Source organism: Ischnura elegans, chromosome 11, assembly GCF_921293095.1.
Source record: "Ischnura elegans chromosome 11, ioIscEleg1.1, whole genome shotgun sequence".
Taxonomy (NCBI): domain Eukaryota; kingdom Metazoa; phylum Arthropoda; class Insecta; order Odonata; family Coenagrionidae; genus Ischnura; species Ischnura elegans.
In genome coordinates, this window is record NC_060256.1 from 31,562,932 (window position 1) to 31,583,756 (window position 20,825).

Sequence of the window (20,825 nt, forward strand, 5' to 3'; positions counted from 1 at the left end):
TCAAGACTCTCATTACACCATCATTATCAAGTCTTGATTATGACGGTGTAAACACTGACTGTTAAACTAGTAGACTGTTAAAATAAAATTTTGTGGAATAGTACATACTGTGTTTTGTTTCACCATGAATAAGTTTTTCAATTATTTTTGCATGCGCATTCCAAAAACATAAGACCATTGAAGACAATCCACCATACTCGGCGAAAGGGTGCACTCACATCGTTTTCACCAAGCTCACCCTATTTCAACTGAAAAATCTGGTTGATCCGCATCGGCCGTCCTCATTCATGCGTATGCACAAACCTGTCTCTGTGGGCCCGTGTGTGTGCGGATAATCTGCGGGGTGGAGGGGCCACGCGGATGGCTCCTCGGTGACGATGACAGTCTGCACTCATGCGTAAGCTTTCATTACCATCAATGAAACCTTAACCACGGAGCACAGACCGTCCGCGTCCGTGTGAAATGGGCCTTAGCATTGCCAAATGAACATAGCCACCCTACTTTGTCACTGAAAACGTGTGAGTCATAGGTGGTCACAGGTATTTTGGCCCAGGCACTGAGAAAATATACCCACTAATATGGAAGCTATTGAGGATAATCCTTTCACAAAAGCTCATAACATTGTCAGCTACCACGCTGAATGAGTCGCTGTTGGTGAAAGGCGTACTTAAAGACATAAAACGATAATGTGTGAGGTTTGGCAACACAGCTCCAAGACCAAATTCACACTAATAACTCGACGAAGGTCTAAGAGCTATTGACTGAGGCCACACCTGCTGTTTGCTGATTGGCAAAGGGAAAGTCACACGTCGAGAAACTTTCCCTCCCCTCATCTCCACTTGCTTTAGCCACACCAGCTCACCCGGAAAGATAAAATGCACATGGAATAAATGGTAGAATATAAGAGAGGATTATTTTGAAATCCCCACAAACACAAGGTTAGATTAGTGGGCCAGTAGTGGGATGAAGGTAGAAATATATTGATTATATGCTGACTTGGGAAAATGTAAAACATGCCAAATGCATTGCATCTTAAGTTGCACGACATTTTCTCATCGTAAGGATTTTGAATGGCCATTAAAAGAATTTGAATTACGGCAAAAATACAAGCTTAAATAATTTGATAGGCAAAATAAGCTTAAATAACACCCATCACATTGAAAATTCATCAAGACTGCTTGCAATCACACATTATATCACATTGACTGCCATGATGTTTTTACTAGATATGTCCTCTGACGCCATTAGTGTTTTTCATTCCGTTAACTATTCCTGGATATTAAAACATTAAATGTGCCTTTGTACTTTACCTTAAACTAAATATTTATATTCTGACGCCACAATGGTCATGGCGTTTGCAAGAGATTCCGGTCACTTCGGCATCAGAAATCCTCTTCGAAACAGTAGCTCAGAGGCCGGTCAGTATGACCGGCGTGGTATGACAAGAGCCACTCGACTCCGGTCATTATGACCGGCATGGCGGTCAACGTGATATGTATGCTAAAATCAACAATCACCCTGGCATTAATCTCACTCCAGAAAATCTGGGGGGGCAAAAACTTAAGCAGTGGTGTTTGTGGAAAGCACTGTCTACTGTGCATATTTGATTAAAGCCAGCATCACAATGTCTTACAGTTGAGGATCTCAAATCCGGAAAGCTTGGGACCAAAGAGTTTCTGGATTTCTGGTCCCCAGCACACGAGATTTCTAAAATTTAGCCAATTTTGTTACATACACACCATATATCAGCATTTATATTATTTTCTTCTTTTCATTGAAAGTATAATCTAAATACCAAACCCATCTCCATTACTTATATATAAATAAGTGGTTTATAAACTATGAAATACTCAAAGGCAATACATACTATTAGAAGTTGTGGTGATTATTTTGAGTATTTTTATCAAACCCTAATTATCATCAACGTCGTTAATTACCCATTAAAAAATGTATTCTCGAACTTATATGTTTGGCAATTTATCACTCATTTTGTCTTTTAAATATTTTCCAAGCTTGTACATATTAAGAAATTGTTTCACTCGCACAAAGTAAATACAGCAGACTCTGGTTATCGGGCTGCGGTACATCTGTGTCGCGGATTATCTGCGCATGATTTTCACTCTCACTCAGTTTTTTCCACAATCTTTATAAAAAAATAAAATTGGACGCAAAATCATCGGAATTACTGCATTAATGCTTTGATAAACTGGGCTAATTATTTCCGTTAGAATCCGCCTCGTAATACGGAAGCGATTGCGCACTAGCTGCATTCACGGGTATGCCATGTTCCTGTTTTCCGAGCCTCACTGTGCGCTACCACGCTCCGTGATCACGGATACTCATCCTGCAGCAGTTGTAACCTGGGCAACTTGTCCAAGACGCAGCTACATGGCGTGGTGCCTGACAGTGTACAGTGGAACCTCGTTAAAGCGAGTACGGGCTATAGCGACACCCCCGCTATTACGAGAGATAGCCGATAGCACCGTCAATTGACCCTATAATAAGAGTGTTAAAAAATTCGTTTTTACGAGACCCTTTCGGTGTTGGCTCTCGCCATAGCGAGGGTTTCACCGCCGGAAGACTTTCATGAAGACTCCTTAACCTCTGTAATTGCTAGCGATCTGTTAGAAATGAAGTTAATGGAGTGCTCAGTCTCAAATTTATGTGGTAAACTGTCGTTCGATAAACAAATGATGACAAAGCAATGATTTGCACGATTTTTATTCAGTGTGGCGCTTTTCAATTGTTTGAATAGTTAGTCGTTAGTTGAGTAAGGGAATTTAGTGATGCAAAAAAACATCGCCTTTCATCTGGATTTATGCTTACGTTTATCGGATAGATGTTTATCTGTCGCCGCACCACTCCTGTTCCTGTATATCTGTTCGCAACAGGAATATTGGCTATTATTTGCTACACCTCCGGTAAAGCGACAATTCGCTATAGCGAGTGTTTATTAGTGCACCGTGGGGTGTCGTTATATCGAGGTTTCACTGTAGTTTCCGACGTCGAGCAGTGGTTTTGAAGCATTCGTGCATACCACTCTTCTGTATCTGTAATCACACAGCCACAGATGAGTGGATTTCGAAACCAGGCCTCGCATGCAGCATCAATAATAGGAGTACCACCATGTCACCACCGCTAAAAAGATCGCGAACTGGCGAAGACAGTTCTCATTGAGTCCGGGAAGCACTCTAAAATAACAGAATCACTGCATAAATAATAATATATTGTGTTTTAGTTAAATTGTGAAAATTGCAAGACAATTAACACATTCAGTGCGGATGACATATATATATGCCATGAAGGCTTTTCCACTCAGGCGGATGACATAAATGTATGTCTTCGGGAGTTCGTTTTTCCGCTGGTCACTAGAGTGCTCCGAGCGCGCCTAGCGTTACCTTTTCACCCTCCCGCAGTTCGGGAGTGGCCTTACACCATTGCGGAAGTGTCCGTTTCTAGTTCTACGTGTTTGTACGTGTTCTACAAATTCTGTTGTAATACTTCCAAGACCACTGCTATGAAGGAAAATCACCCATCCGTCACAGGAGGTTTCGGCGAAAATATCATCCGCATTGAATGTGTTAAGTGAAAGTTTGTGTTATCCGTGTTTTCTGATTACTCGTGCCATCTCCTCATCATTAGCCCAGGTAAACGGGAGTGTACTGAAAATCCATCTTTTTCTTCATGCACAATAGCTTTCGTTGATAGAATTCGCGATATCTATCGACACCTTCCTTAGTCGGACAGTAAATCTGTGCAAATGCTTCTATATTTTGTTAATTAATTTATTTATAAATGCCTTCAGGCTCTTGCGCTCGATATTTGAGATTCCTACATGTCCCTGCCTTGGTTGTTAGCATATGTTCATAGCGTGTGCTAACTTCCTACTCGTCCCAGAACAAGACTCGGAGAGCGGTGCCACGAGGTGACACTAAGCAGAGGAGTTTTCAAACGTTATGGATTTTTGGTTTTCCAGGTTTCTGGATTTGAGGTCCTCAACTGAATATTGATTTTTCTGCAGTGAAACATTTTTCTTTAGCCACACAACATCCCTTAACTGAAACTTACCGTGAAATTGGGCATATATTTCGACAAAAGAAATGATAATAGGCAGTTTATCAAAAATAGCTTTAATATTATCCCCTTCCGAGTAAAATGGAATGCATTGATAACAATGGGCAATCAGTATCACCTCCATGGATGGAATATGAAATATTACATCATTTTAAGAATCAAATAAGAGGTCATCTGAGTTTTTCAGAACGTCAAATAAAAAACTTTACCCCTCCAGAGAAGGCTATTTTAAGCCTTGATAGAAATGGCATATGCATTATATAATAATCTAAAATTACAATTCACGTCATTTAATGTCCTTAAGTCTTAAGCTATCATTTAATGCCATATTAATTTATTTTTGTTACCTTACAAGTTAACATGAAATAGTTCACAATTTCCTCATCTAAATTTTCCTGAATGGTTTGAAGAAAGCCCTGACCAATAATTACATTACACCATCAAGTTAGCAGATGGATTCTATAAAGACAAATTCTGAATTAAAAGAAGTTCTAACATGATGAAGCAATAAACAAAACAACAATAATATCATCATATCCAACCAATATAATCATATCAACATAATAATATCAAAAAATCCTTTTCTTCAAAATCTGATGTCCATCACATTTCTCCAAATTAGGTCTTCCTCAATCTATAAAAACCGTGAGAAAAGTACTAAAGGGATTAGCTGAAGTGGATGTTACACCAGTCGTAATGTATTTTTTGTTACTTATACTTGTTAATATGTTATGCAATCAGTAAAAAAATCAGAGTATTTGGTGTGAAATTTTGACAAAATTTTCCAGTACCTCAAATATAAATATTTTACCGCTGAAAAAAAACTCATACACAATTTTTATACTTGAGAAACAGGTATACCAGGTGTAGAAGTGTGAAACCAGAATTTCCCGATAGATGGTGCTTGCTATCAGTCTAAACATCGTACGAATGCTTCTCCCAAGTAACTGACGAAGTTTGTCAACATGCAATAACCTAAATTTCATACACCAGTACCTTTTTCTATAACCTCACAATTGTTGATTTTTGCATCTATGAACTATGATTTGAGGACAGCATTGGTTTTAAGCTACTGTTTGAAGAAAACTGTGATAGAATCGCATCAAATGTTTGTCAAAGCATACAGTAACCATGTTCTTGGAAAAATTCAGAGCTTCAAGTGGTTTAAAAAAATTTTATAGTGGTGATTTTGAAGAGAGAAACAAGGACCCTGGGAAACCACCAAAAAAGTTTGAAGACAAAGACTTGCAAGCCTTATTGGATGTTATACTCAAAGAAGCACTCACGGAACAATTAAATCTGATGCAGAAAGCAGCTTCTCTTCATCTGCTAGGTATTAGAAAGTTTCTTAAAGAGGGAAAACGGGTTCCACATGAACTGAATGAAAGACAGCAAGAAAATAAAAAAAACCATAGAATCATTTTGCTTCATGGTAACGCCCCCTCACACACTGGAAAATGGGTCCTCAATACCATTAAGACGTTCAGTTGGGAAATACTAGCACATGAAGCTTATTCTCCACACTTAACTCCATCCATTATCATCAGTACGCATCATTGGGAGACGCACTTGCGGAATAACCCATTCCATTCGTATGAAAATAGATGAGAATGACTTGACAACTGGTTTGCTTCAAAGGAAAAATTTTTTAAAATATGGAATTCATTACCTGGCGGAGAGGAGGAGAAAATGCATAAAATTTCAATGGAGATATCATTTTGAATAAAATATTTTCTTAATTTTAAAATAACAGACGTGTAATATTTACAAAAAATTCTGGTTTCATACTTCTACACCTGATATGTTGACAAGGGCATACATAATATAACCAGAAAATGAAAGTATAAGCTTTAAATGGGTGATGCATAACAAACACAGACTGTTCAAGCATGAAGGATGAATCCTTTTATGCAACTGAAGCATAACCACCAGGGTATAAATGTAGCATATACTATAGTTCCCTGATATTACCTTTTTTAAAGCCTACTAAGAATATGTTTCCATAAATAGGAAACTTGAGTATGTAATTTGTTTCAGGTTTAGCCCAAAATCTACTAATTTTAATTTTGGCAGTAATTCTAAGCATTTTAATTTTGTTTAAAGAAACTGATAAAATAAAGCGCCTACCAGCAATTGAAGTTGAATATGCTTTAATCCCGATAATAAAATAAAAGCACTTCTTTAGTAATTTTCCACAGTTTAATGAAACCTGGGTTGGCGCATGTTTCATTTAAGTGCAGAAATTACTAAAGAAGTTTTTTTTATCCTTCGTCCTGATAGAAAACATACCACTCTATAAAACCTGAATCAATGTTATAATTCGTGCAGATAATAATTAAATCCATTGATTTCTTCATCTTTTTGGTTTTTGTCAAATTGTTTTCATAAGGTAACAACAGAACAATGACAAACAACATGGCAAAAACCCGAAAGATGGAGAGATCAAGAATGCCGTGGAGGACTACATGACAACAATAATTTAATCTCTTTAGTTCTGTCAAATTCGAAATCTGTAATCTTATAAGACAACTGATGCCTACTAGAATGAGCTTTCAAGACTTACTGTTTTACACTTAATACAAAAATGAAGCTTTGGAAATTAGGACTATATTCAAAGAATAAATAACAATAAACTTTGAGTGAGACAAGTACATTTAAAAAACTACCTCAATATCTCGACGTAAGATACAAGACTCCAAAATTCATGCAACAACAACTCATAATTACCAAAGAGTATCAAATAATCCATACTCTGCAAGAATAGTCTCAAGTTCCACTCGCATACTCTTTAAAAAAAATATGCTGTGTGAATTTGGTCCATATTCTTTAAACTTTTATCTTTCTTCAGTGGAGGAGGAAACCAAAAGTTTCTTTCTTTATACTAATAGAGAGGAGAGTAAACAAAGATTAAAGCTAAACCATCTACCGAGATGTGTACTGAATGTAATGCCCTGAAATCTTAAAAAAAAATAAAAAAATAACAACTCGGAAAACAATGCAATCATTCAGATTTTACATGCTTCCTTCCATAGTATAATATCTGCGCAAATATGACACCATTAGCAGTCGAAGCTGCCATATACGTCACAACCAAAACCTTGTCGCCTGTCTCTTGAATTGAAGTGAATATGCGAGCCAGGGACCCCACAAAGAGAAGACCAAGGGTGACAGCAGACAGCTGCCCGGTGCTCTGACGATTATAGTTGGCAACAGCTTGAATTGACTGAAATCAAGAAAGCAGATAAATATTATGTAACAGGGAAGTGCGAGTACATAGTACCTTTTTAAACGCGAGTCGAGTATGGTCCTTTCTGGGCCAGACAATACAACAATCCAGGCCCCAACATATTCTCATTTTTCCAATCCACTTGTGAATTTACAATTCAAAATGCTTAGCTTGATATTAAAAGAAAAGATTATGAGGGACATTGATGGTAATTGTGTCAAATAGGAGATGAATAACAATACATGTTTATTAACCAGTTCCATGAGCCCAATTGAAATGAACTCGATTGTTTCTGGCTTTACTTTGTGAAAATCCATTCTGAACAATAAAAAGTTATGGCACTTTTTCACACGGTTTATTCAATACGACCGGTTTCGTCGCAGAGGCGACATCATCAGGTACAGAAATCGTTATATTAAAAGTTATTTTGTCGTTGATAATCTGGTTGCTATTACGGGTTGGTAGGGGAGGGTTGCGTTGGGGTTGGAACGTTACTCAGCTTCAGGGGAATTTCCAAGAGGAATAGTTGGCAAAAATTTTCTCATTTGCTAAAATTCCATTTGTGATACGCTTCCTAATCTCCAACTCCTCCAAGCAGTCCATCCTTCTTCCTTTTTCCCCAAGGTGGAGAATTTCCGGAACAAAATCGCTCCTGTGGTCACTCTCCCAACTGCTGTTTTGCGAAATGCGATTTGTCTATTTCCCCGTTTCTCAAATGCCTTCTGTGTTCCTTCTGTTTCTTCTTTTTCTGTTCTTTCTGTTCTTAATCGAAATGAACGTCCAGTCTGGCCTATGCAACAGGTGTCACAGTCACTACACTTGAGTTTGTAAATGCCACTTCTATCATTTATGTGAATTTTATCTTTCATATTGCATAATAGCGCCCTTAAGTTAGATGCATTATAATATGCAATTTTAAATTCTTCTCTGGGAAAGAGATTTGTGGTTGCCTGTGAAATATTTCCGTAATAACTCAGTTTGCACCAGCGTTTCTTATGCTCATTATGAATGGATGAATGGTATAACATTTTCTATGCCCGGAGGGAGCATTTCTTCCTTAACAATTTATCTATGAGACTTTCTTCGTAACCGTTTTTAACTGCAATGTGTTTGATGGTTTTGATTTCCATGGCAAGGTTCTCGGCAAAGAGGGGGATGTTAAGTGCTGTGTTTAACATGGCATGAAAGGTGGCTAACTTATGAGCTAGCAATGGGCTTAACAATGGGCTTGTTAAGAGTGCTGCTAGCTGTGAAAATTTTAGTTTTTTTACTACGAGAGTGATTTATTTTAAATTCCATCTCATGGAATTATATATTTTTCCTAGTGTATTTCAGGCCTAAACAATCAATTGATCCTTGAATATATTTCCCCTTATGGAATGGTTGCTATTCGCTAATGACCACAAATTTCTAAGATTGAATTAGTAAACAAAAATTTTCTACTCGTTATTTGATTACATTTCCTAAAACGGATGGGAATTTATTTAGTGCCAAGACCATTGATATTTAACTATTAAAATTGGGATGTTTAGGGTCGCATAATTATTTAACGTAATTTCACACCTTAAAATCAATAAAAATAAGCATTCTTTTCAAATTCTAGCAAAAATAACCGACAAAAATGTTAAAATAAGGCCGCTAAAGACAAAAAAGGGCGAAGGGTACAATTTGCATAATTTTGGATTGAAATACTTTCTTTCATACAAGTTATGGATGCTAACTTCTAAGAACCATTCGTTTCAAGGCACTGCTGCCTAGGTATGTTACATTGATGGGTACTCATTGTGAACTACTTCTTCCTAAATGATGTTCTTCTCCTTTGATTGTTAAATCTCTTCCTGATTGTTTCATCCATGAAATGACACCTAAACTTCCATACTTATTTCTAGTTTTTCCAGGATTAGCATCAATAGGGTGGTTTCCTATTATTTTTTTATTGCCTAAATCGAAAGATAATTACTCCTGGAGTACGTATTTCACACTTTTAGATTTTTAAATGACGACATCTATTTTTCGCGATTAAATGAAAAGTGAAAATTTTCAAGCGCACGAAAACGCGACAGGTAAGTATGAATGCCGGGAAATCGCTCCATGTGACGTATTTCTGGTTCCCGCTGCCGCCCTGTGAGGTGACCTTGACGCGAGGCTAGCGCTGATACGACGCAGGCTGCTAGCGGTTAGCTGAGTACCCTGGTGCCTGGTAGCGCTTGGCTTAAATAAGGATTATTGATACCTTATCAAACGAAGAAAACTTTCCGACCTTAGCCAGTTTTAATAGGTGATTATTAAGACATGTTTCCCTGAGCTCTGCGCCTCATGCATGCATTGGTAATCTCAGACGATGTATGTATAACTATCTTCTCGTATAGAAACTAGGTCCCTGTGACGTCACGTGGAGTGGCATCGCATGGGTGCCAATCTGGCCTTTTTCAAATGAGGATAAAAATGGACCATTGCCATTTGTCTAAACCGGTATTTCCAAAACGAAATAATTTGTATATTATGAATGCAGTGATGGTGGGTAACGAATCGCAATCAATGCCTTTCGTTTTCTTTGATGAAGGAAACTACCCTATTCCTTGACGCACAGCTATTGAGATACATCAACCTCAAAAAAAAAAAAAAAATTGGGTTACCTTCTTTGTTTCAATGTAGACCACATGGTTTTTTCAATAGCCTTAACAAAGGGGAAAAAGCATTGAGCACGGAGTGGTTTTACCTACCTTCCCCAACAAGATGAGCGGAACATTGGAGGCTTGCATTCCCCTCAGTATCTCAATGCTAGTCATGCCAGACATGAGCACGTACAGCATCACACAATATACAGCCACAAACACCAGGGCATTTGCGGCACTTCCACCCGTCTCCTTCTGGGGAGACTTTTTTGATCTACCGGAACCGTAGAACAGGGCAAGAGCAGCTATGGCACATGTTTGCAGGGCTAAAAACAACCCTTCTCCCCAGGCACTACCAGAAATGTAAAATATAAAATATTAATTAGTCTAAAAACAGGTATACAAACACCCAGTGCAGGTAAAAATAGAATGAAAGCATTATGGGCCAAAAAAGTTTCCCAACCAATAGAGCGCTGCCTATGGATGTTTTGGATTTCATCTACTGCCATAGGTATGTCATTCCAAGGCCACAATCGAATTTCTAGCTATTAATCGTAGTGTCATTTGCTTGATTTCAACCATGATCACTGATGTACACCACTTAGGGAAAAACATGTAAAAAATAAAATAAAAAAAACACATGAAAAAGCCCTCTCAGAACCATATACTGCCGGCCTCGGTGGCGGCGGGGTAAAGTCCTCGCCTGCCAAACCGAAGGTCGCGGGTTCGAGTCCCGCCTGGGTAAGTTACCACTATCCAGGGCATAGATGTTTGTGATTGTTAAATGTTATCAACCCCGATGTAAAGGCCGAACAGTGCTGTTTTCGGTGGTGTGTGAAATAAATAAATAAATATACTTTTGAGTGAGAAGTGAACTAATACACATTACTACGTAATCATATGATGCAAATAAACTTATCAAGAAACCATCGTGGAATGATCATGAGCGAGCTGGAAAGATTGCATAAGTATATCTTTTGGTGGTAAACAAATGGATTCATCTTATATGAGTTATGATTGATCAATGAACTACATTGCACAAGCCTTTCATTAAATATTCATGAGAGCTACCAAGTTATATTTCCATTAGGAAGACCAAGGAATAATATACCATAGGCTGAAGATGAAGCTGAAGTTTCAAAATAAGCAACTGCGGCACCACTCCATTTGGTGAGAAACAATTTTGAACAATAGTATCTCTTCTTTAAAAAAAAAGGAATAAGCCTGATACATTACCAACAACAAGGAAATCGTACATGTGGTGGTATGGTGTGGTATTTGAAGATGGCGACAGCCAGCTGAGGTCATTAGCACCATGGGGGTAGGGTAAGGAAGGAATGGAGGAGAACAACTCAGCATTAATATTAGCCTGCTCTTTAACTTTCTGTCAGGCTCAATGCTGCTAACTGCTGAGTTCAGGCACAATGTGGCTAATAGGCACACATGCGAAAAAACTTAATTAACTCTTACCATGGCTAAACGGTACAGCTTTAAAGTGCAAAGCACCATTATTAGTGTAGTCTAACACTCCCACGATGTTTTACGTGCTATTCATAGGCCCCTCTACACTTTGTCGTATGGCCATGAACTGATCCCGTGATTTAACGTGCTCTTTAAGTATTATTACGTGTAATGTATTTTAGCAAATTAATTCTATAAGATCAGTGTTATTCATTATACGAAGTCATTTAGCTAATAATGCTATTATTTTGCTTTATTATGCTAAATAATCCACCACTGATCTGTTGGCATAAATGCAAAAAGTAAAAAGTCTACACATAGGGTGTCAGAAGAAATAGCGCCTAGTGGCACTGAGAAATCAAAAAACATGCTGTGCCCGTCAGATCCATTGCGCCTGACGGAAGGTCAAAAGAGGTACTGAGCTGACCACGGTTTAAGGTACCATCTGACGGTTGGAGCACTGCACTCACAATCAGTGGGGTAGCCAGGTATTCCGTTATGGGGGCGGGGGTCGGGGAAATTTTTTTAAAACAGGGTATTGAGTAGACGGTTTTAAACTAATTTTAACTCTTTTAATAATCGAAAAAAACTTCCATTTGTCAAAGGAATGTATTGTAAATTCATGATTCATCAATACAGCATACTCCCGATTATCTGGGCTAATGATGGGGAGAAACAGCATGAATACCGTATAAGCGCGTGTAAGAGGCGCACCTTTTTCCCCAGATATTGCAGCCGAAAATGGGGGTGCGCCTCTTACACAAACTTCTTATCTTCCCCCCCTCCCCTTCACCGGTTGCAAGTTCAAGGGGAACTGAGTGGCCTTGGTTTTCAGCGTGAGTCAGTCATCTGAAACCCTGGGTCAAAATCAAGCGGCAGGCAGGGGAGTTTCTCCCTTAGTGACGTATTTTTAAAATGCTCCCGTTTGAATTTCTTGTAAGCATCGCGCCGTCACGTCGGTACCCCAGAGGTGAACATTGAAAAGATCGCGCGGGGTGATTCGCTCCGGAGCGCGCGCTAAATTTATTGCCACGAGTGGGCATCCCGCGGCATTTATACTGCATATAGTAATATTGGTGTCAAAACCTGCGGTTGAAAAAATTCGAATGAGTGTGCTCATTGTTGGACTTAATGGTGGGTAGAAGAAATCGGAAATGCTTATAAGTGAAGAGCGCTGAAGGAGAGGTCGAGGGGAAGAGGGCTCCCTCCCCTCCGTATTTAAAGCTACGAGCGAAGGAGCAAGGGAAGAACACGTCCGATCTTGCATGTTACGTCGTTGCCTTTAAAGCGAAGGAGCGAAGGCGCAGCAATGTGATATACGCAGTTTGCGTTGCCTGAGTTTCCAGTCCGTCTCGTCTTGTTTGAATGCGCTAATGCTACGCTTGTTTCTTCCGAAATCGTGCTGTTTGGACTATGTTGAATATTAGTAGCCTTATTTTAGCTATAAATCTTTGTGTCAATCAATTAGAGCTCAAAAAACTTAAATGCTGTAAGATATACGTCGCGTTAGGTCTAATTCTTTTTAGAACCTCGTGCGTGTCATACAATTGCTGAAAGATATCGAGATATCTTCGAGCTCAGAAGGTGACTCACGTAGCATTTGACCTCCAGAAACTCGGGGATTTGAACCTGGTAGACCGAAAAAGGTCAGTTGGTGGAATGGGGTAGGGATGAAACACGTTTCCATTGTTCCCCTGTTACTTGATATTTTCCTGTGGAGTCTCGGAAAGGAAAAAAACGGCAGAGGCATTAGCTGATGGAGAGCCGAGTGTAGTTCCGTTAGGCCCCTTGCACACACACCGATTTTGGACGGCCGGTAAAATATTGGCCGATATTTTACCGGCGAAGCGATGCTTGCACACACGCCGGATTTTTACCGGTCAAACGATACGTTGCTAAGTTTTTGAGCCGGCGCCGGCGATCCACAGTGACAATAGCCGGCAGCTAACCGGCATTTTGCCGGTGCCGGCGTGTGGTCGGTACGTGTGCAAGCTGCAATGCTCTCCCATTGTTCACCATTGGAATGTGGACGGCCGATATTTCACCGGCCGTCCAAAATCGGTGTGTGTGCAAGAGGCCTTAAATCTACGACGTGGTTATTATCCTACGGCGCTGAGATTGCCCCGATTGTTGTTCAATCTCTTGGGAAAGCTCATGCCATTTGCCTGTCGTGTTTTGCCTTAAAATTTTCCACGGCTGCAATTCTATTGCAATACTCCTGCGAGAGCTTTTAAACAAAATTGTTCGTGAGTAGGACAAGCAACATAGAGCGATGGCGTATGCAAAGAGAGGATCGGAACTCTTTCTACTCCCTCTTATGCCGCCGCAGTTATCAAAATTTCCTTTTTCAAATAGTACTGAAAGAGAACATTTCGATAACTGTCGAAATTCCAGGCATACGTCTGCAACACCGCACGATAGGATAAAAAAAGTCGCAAAATTTTTTTCTTTATAGCTTCGATCCTCAAAATAGGGGTGCGCCTCTTACACGTGTGCGCCTCTTACACAAGCTTATACGGTAATACGGAAACACGGATAACCCAAACTTTAACTTTCATGAGTTGTAATGTTCATAATTTACGTAAAACAAACAATATATTATAAATTAAGCACTTATTCTGTTATTTTTTAGCGCTTCCCGGACTCATTGACAGCTTTGTTCGCCAGACCTCGATCTTTTTGGTGGCGATAATATGATTATACCCATATTTCTACTGCTCCATATTAGACCTGGTTTCGGTTTCATCCGTGGCTGCATGGTTTCGGAAACCATGCATCCGTGGCTGCATGATCACGGATACAGAAAATTGGTTTGCACGATTGCCCCAAAACCATTACGCGATGTTGCAAACTACACTGTCAGGCACCGGATTGCAACTTGCGGGACGTGTATCCGTGATCACGGAGCATGGTAACACACTGCCAGGTTTGGAAAACAGGAACTCCCGTAAATGCAGCTCCTGATTTACGAAGGGGATTCTGAAGGAAATAATAAGTCTGGCGTATCCTAGCATTAAAATGCAGAAATTTCAGTGATTTGCATCCGATTTTCTTTTTTTTTTTAAGATCGAGGAAAACATTAAACAAGAGTGAAAATCATGCACGGATATGCCGCAGCCGTATAATCAGGAGTCCATTGGCGCAGCGAGGGGGGGTTTTGGGGGGATAAACCCCCCCCCCCCCCCAGAGCTCAGAAATTTTTAAAAGTTAAATCTATTTTACTTAATTGGATTAATGTTACTTACAGAATAGTGTAAATACAAATAAAATATCCCTCCGAAAGCCGTAAAACTTTTCATTTTGAACCATTTATCTTGAAATTTTTCTAAACTAGTACCATTGCACCTCCTGCTTACCCTGGCGGGTATTTCACACCCCCAGACACCCCAGTATTAGTTGTGCCTAAACCCCCCACCCCCCCAGTCCTAATTCCTAGCTGCGCCCCTGCGGGAGTCTGCTGTAATTCATTTTCTTTTATGACGGTAAGTAATCGTGTTTTTATATTTTGGGGGTGTGTGGACCATCCGGATCTTCCCCTTGCTACGCCACTGACTGCACTTGATGTGCCCCCCACAAAGCATTCAAGCAGGGATCTGAAAAATCTCTGCAACAGCTGGGATTTGAATCCGAACTCACCGTGTGGGCAGCCAACATTCTATCCACCACACCAGCCCAATCACAAATCCATTCATATTTACCCACTTGATTTGAGACAAAAAGAGGCCAAAAAAAATTGGAAGAAAGGATCATTGAATGAAGTCCTCATACAGCATTAATTCCCAGGAATTTTATAATTGAGCACAATGAATTAAACTTAAGGGGCGTAAATTGTATCCAGGCCAGTGACAATAAATCCTAAGTCCTCATATTTTGTCTTTGATTTGACCATAGAACGGATAACATTTCTTAATAAAAATCAACGGGGAAAATTGAAAATTTCCATGAAGGACAATTTTATTCTACAAAATGAATGCTGGAAGTTGTACAGGAAGTGCTATATAAGATTATTTTAAAACATAGGCTTATACAGCGGGATTCATTGGTGTCAACGGCTTTTGGGAGCAACTGCAAATTGCTGTTTGTCACACTAGCTTTCACAGCCATTTAAGTTTGCATCATCAGGCAATGATGCATTTCATCGCCTGATGATGGTACCTGCAATGGACACGAAACCTTGCATGACAAAGAGCAATATGCAGCTACTCCCGAAAGCTGTTAACACCTACTGTCTGTAAAAAAAAAAGCACGACACCCGAGTTTGAGGAGCTCTATCGTCTAAACAAGGCAATCAAGTTCAATTAGACAAAAAGCATACGAAAGAGAATTTATTTCTACGTTGAATCATTTCCTTCAAAAAAATTTCTGTGCCATCGTATTTCCTGCACTTAATTTTTTCTAAAAAAAATCACCCTTTTTGCATGTAAAATCAGGTTTCCCAACTTTGAGCGTTTGGTATACCCATAGTTTTTGTACCAATGGCATAGAATTTTGATATTAGAAAGCCAGATATATTATTTAGTTTTTAGAAAACAAATTCTTTATACCATGAAAATTGATGGCTTTGTCGTAAACAATTCAAATCTCTGCTAACTTTGAAACCAAATGGTGAATTGAAAATTTATTGGTACTGTTGTGTGCCGTAGAATATAAGTAATGCAAGTACGTAGATCATACACGTTAAATGCCAACAGTGTATTCAATATCGTTTGATATTTATTCTTGTTTTTAACTCTGGTTGTCGCTTTTAGTCTGCCTAGTGAGGCAGACCAAAACAAAGCAACAGAAAAGAGGAAGTCCCTCAAAGCCATGCACAGTTGCCATGTCGTGCATTGTAATGCATAGTACCCTGGCAGTTTGGGAATCATCCACAGGTGTCATCGGCCTAGCCGTTGGCAACCACGCGCCTCTTTTCCCCTCCCTCTCCCACGACGAAGCTGTGGGTAAGCTTGTAGAAACATTTAGATAAATATTAAGCAATATTGACTTTATTAGCGATATTTAATGTAAATGATATGAATACTAGTCTTCATTTCATCACACAGCATACATCGGTACCAATCAATTTTCAATTGATCCCTTGGTTTCGAAGTTAGCAAAGATTTGCATTGTTTACAACAAATCTATCAATTTTTTGTGGTGCATTAATACAATTTGTTTTCTGCACATTGTTAATAATTGATCTGGCTTTCTTATATCAAAATTCCAAGTTATTGGGACGAAAACTACAGGAATACAAAGAGATCAAAGTTGGGCAACCTGATTTTATGTGCAAAAAATTGGTGCTTTTTTAGAAAAAATTTAAGTACAGGGAATACTATACATGGCGCAGAATTTTTTTTAAAGTAAATGATTCAACATAGAAATAAATTCTCTTTCGAATGCTTTTTGTCTCATTGAAATTAATTGCCTAGTTTAGACGACAGAGCTCCTCAAACTCTGGTGTCTTGCTTTTTTTACAAACAGAAAGATTATTTTTGTTGATACTTCACCCATTTGGCCAAATCATAAGTTAAATCAGTAATGTTTTTAATAATATAAAATTGATCAAAATACCAATAGCATTACAAGTAATAATCCAGGTTGAACCTAAGTTGAAACTTTTACTTATCTACAAATTACATTACTAAAATTATTAATAAACAGTACGAGGTATTTTTTAATTTTCTCTTTGAAATTATAGATGATTTAGAGATGTATTTTTAGAGAAAAATAGTTTGTGTTTCCTTTGATTATTGCCCTCCTGATACATTTCTGTGGGCTGATTGCACAACATCTTCATATTAAGAATGAAAAACAATTTCAAAAGTTCAAATTAGCCCAAAAATTGTACGTATTGGTTTAGTTAGAATCACTGCCTTTCAGAAAGACAGCAAAAAACTCTACTTAGGGATTTTACTCAGTAGTGCATGATTACCTGAATGGAAATTTACTTATAAAACTGTACGCCAAGCTAGCGGTGATGGCAAAAAGTTCCATACATACACTGGAAATGCTGATACCTTCTGCACTTTTATTGGACATAATCTTCAAAATTTGAGGAACCTTGACTGAAAAAAGAAAAGACATGAACAAATTTTTTAAGCAACTGAAAAATTACAGCAACCACAATAAAAATTGCTCGTATTTTTGTCAATTAGGTCACTTCTTTTCTGGATATCACGCAAAAAAATTAGCATTTCATTTTTTTATACAGTTTTGGGAGGTGTACTTGAATACAGTAGAACCTCGTTAAAGCGAGTACGGGCTATAGCGACACCCCCGCTATTGCGAGAGATAACCGATGCACCGTCAATTGACCCTATAATAAGCGTGTTAAAAAATTCGTTTTTACGAGACCCTTTCGGCGTTGGCTCTCGCCATAGCGAGGGTTTCACCGCCGGAAGACTTTCATCAAGACTCCTTAACCTCTGTAATTGCTAGCGATCTGTTAGAAATGAAGTTAATGGAGTGCTCAGTCTCAAATTTATGTGGTAAACTGTCGTTCGATAAATATAATGATTGACGAAACAATGCTTTGTATGATTTTTATTCAGTGCGGCGCTTATAAATTGTTTGAATAGTTTGTCGTTATTTGAGTAAGGAAATTTAGTGATGCAAAAAAACATCGCCTTTTGCCTGGATTTATATGCTTACGTTTATGGGATAGATGTTTATCTGTCGCCGCACCACTCCTGTTCCTGTATATCTGTTCGCAACAGGTATATTGGCTATTATTTGCTCCACCTCCGGTAAAGCGACAATTCGTTATAGCGAGTCTTTATTAGTGCACCGTGGAGTGTCGTTATATCGAGGTTGCACTGTACTTTGAGATTGTCTTCAACACTGAGTTATCCCTAACACATATTCCTTCATAAAGGAGTAACTGAAATTACCTTGAGGAATGAGCTCATTCCCACACTTCTTTTAATTGCCCATTGAGAAATTTTGTTAAGTATTAATTCCAATGTGACATAAAATTTGACAAAGAAGAGTCTGAAACAATTTATTTATATATATTTTGAATATCTTTACCCATCCTTTTCTCCCATTCTGGAGTCTGTTTAAAAATTCATCTCTTCCTCCGTTAGGTAACTTGGTAGCAATAATAAGAAATAATACATCATTATTTATGCTTGAAGATAATGTTGATGGTTTCAGGCGTTACTTTATGGAAGTTGCTCATGATGAATGAAAATTGTACTTTGTTTTTCCACATATATTTATTTACACCCGACCGCGATTTCGGCGCACTGTGTCATCATCTGGCGAGGAGTACAATGGAAGATCGTCTTATATGTATATAAACCAGAGTTAAGGGGGGGGTATTCAAGAGGTAGGGGGAGGTTGGGAGTGAAAGGTGGGCAAGGAGTGAGAGGTAGGGGAGAGAGGGAAGAGTACAAAGGACATTAACCAAGTACAAAATTTTTATACTCGGTTAATGTCCTTTGTATTTGAGTACAAAATTTTGGTACTTGGTTAATGTCCTTTGTATTCTTCCCTCTCTCCCCTACCTCTCACTCCTTGCCCACCTTTCACTGCATTTATTCAGCTTTGGTGCATCGACCCTTCCTACCTCCCCATCCTCTCACATCCCCTTGGCTTTTACTACCAGGGAAAACCTAACCCCCCCCTCGCTCCCAACCTCCCCCTACCTCTTGATTACCTCCCCCCTCACTACTCTGGTTTACATATAAGACGATCTTTCTTTGTACTCCTCGCCAGATGATGACGCAGTGCATCGAAACCACGGTCACGTGTAAATAAATATATGTGGAAAAACAAAGTACAATTTTCATTCACCTGAAGATGATTATTACTCATCGAAACCCAGGTCGCATTATATAAAAAAGTATTAGTAGAAGTAAAATTGAAATATCCATGAAACCTCGAACTGACATGGAATGACCCCAGTGCAAAGCCAGAGAAATACTCTTAAATGATTGAGCAGGAAAATTTTTAATCTATCATTTGACATTTTCTTTACCAGACCCCTGAGATCACTCCCAAAATATTCCCTGTGGATATTTCTAATGTGCCTTTTTGGAATGGGCACTTTAGGATGAGACGGGAAAATTATACACGAGGCTACAAGAATTACTTCTCATATATGCCAAAAAATATTCCAATGGTATATTCCTGACACTGCAGGATTGTTAACCTAGTTTATTCTCCACGGTAGACTAGATTATTCTTACAACATCCTTAGGATACTTTGAATGCATATTTAGCAACTTTTAATTACTTGACATAGAAATTTGGAATGGATCAGAAATAATTCATGATCACTGAGAATATAGAGGAGACACCAATGGCACTATACAATCTAATTTGCAAAATTGATGGGAATAAATTGGGTTGAGCCATTTACAAATAAGTAAACATCTTTATACATAGTATTTCTTACAGCATTACCTTGAGGGGAGGTACTTTTCTTACATTACACCATCTAGAACTGGGTTACACACAGAGATCAGATTTAAGGAAACTCCTAGCTAGTTTAAATTCCCTAAGGTTTTGGACATTACAATAAATGGCTTGGTCGTATGCAGTTCACTGGAATGGAAGCAGCAATTGAGAAACAAACCCTAAGGGAACCACAGAACTACACATTCACATTTGATTCAACAGAACCAAACCAAGAAATCGATATTATTCCTACACAGCATTAATGATTTGGCTGTCGAAAATACATAGTTTATAAATTAAAAATAGAAAACAAATTGGTTAGGGTAAACTTGAATAATGTGACTTCTTTCGCAAGGCTGTACATAAGATAGCCTACATGTTTACCTGTAAGCTGATTTACAGGAGGTTTTTTTAGGCTACCTATGGAACACATTACGGTACAATGCTTCAAAAAGGCAAATCTCATGACAATACTCACCTAACATGGACCCCGCTATTATTCCTATTCCTAACATCTTGCTAACAGCGATTTTGACACAGTCCACTGAAAAAAGTTAAATATGATACATCAAAATTCATGCCTAAAGTTTTTAAATGATAATGAGTCGTGAAGTATAATACTTACTGTTAAAGAAGTCAAACTCGACGAAAAAAGCGTCATGGCACTGTTCTTTGAATAATGAAACACTCAGATTCTTCAACAGACCAGAAGCATCATCCATGACTGAAACCATCTTCAAATAATTTCGGTGACAAATGTTATCAGAAGTACAACCTAAGCAGGGACGTGGTAGGCAGTGGACTATATGGAAAAAATAACTAAGTCTTCACAGCTCAGTGACGAAGAGAAAGGCAATTCGTGAAGGCTATCATAAGTCGGCGCAATTGTGATTGTGATAATAAATGCGCTGATCTGAATATTTAACTAAAGAGCGTGTCAAAACTCATGATTACAACTCTCAAAATTGAATATCTTCGATTTTCTCTTCAAATAATCAGTTTTATCAGCCGATATCAGCGCTGGGATCGACATGTGCCGGCAGCTGCACGAACTGCCAGAAACA

General features: G+C 38.6%; 1 protein-coding gene across 1 annotated transcript; it reads right to left on the reverse strand.

Annotated features, from left to right (window-relative positions):
* Nucleotides 1-4,114: 4,114 nt before the first annotated feature.
* Nucleotides 4,115-20,785, reverse strand: LOC124167575 (mannose-P-dolichol utilization defect 1 protein-like). The gene is made up of 5 exons (XM_046545547.1): nt 20,387-20,785; nt 20,240-20,305; nt 17,291-17,423; nt 10,024-10,267; nt 4,115-7,297 (listed from the first exon to the last, which is right to left on the reverse strand). Exons 1-5 carry the CDS (start codon nt 20,493-20,495, stop codon nt 7,076-7,078), a joined length of 774 nt encoding a protein of 257 aa, XP_046401503.1. The 5' UTR covers nt 20,496-20,785; the 3' UTR covers nt 4,115-7,075.
* Nucleotides 20,786-20,825: the final 40 nt, after the last annotated feature.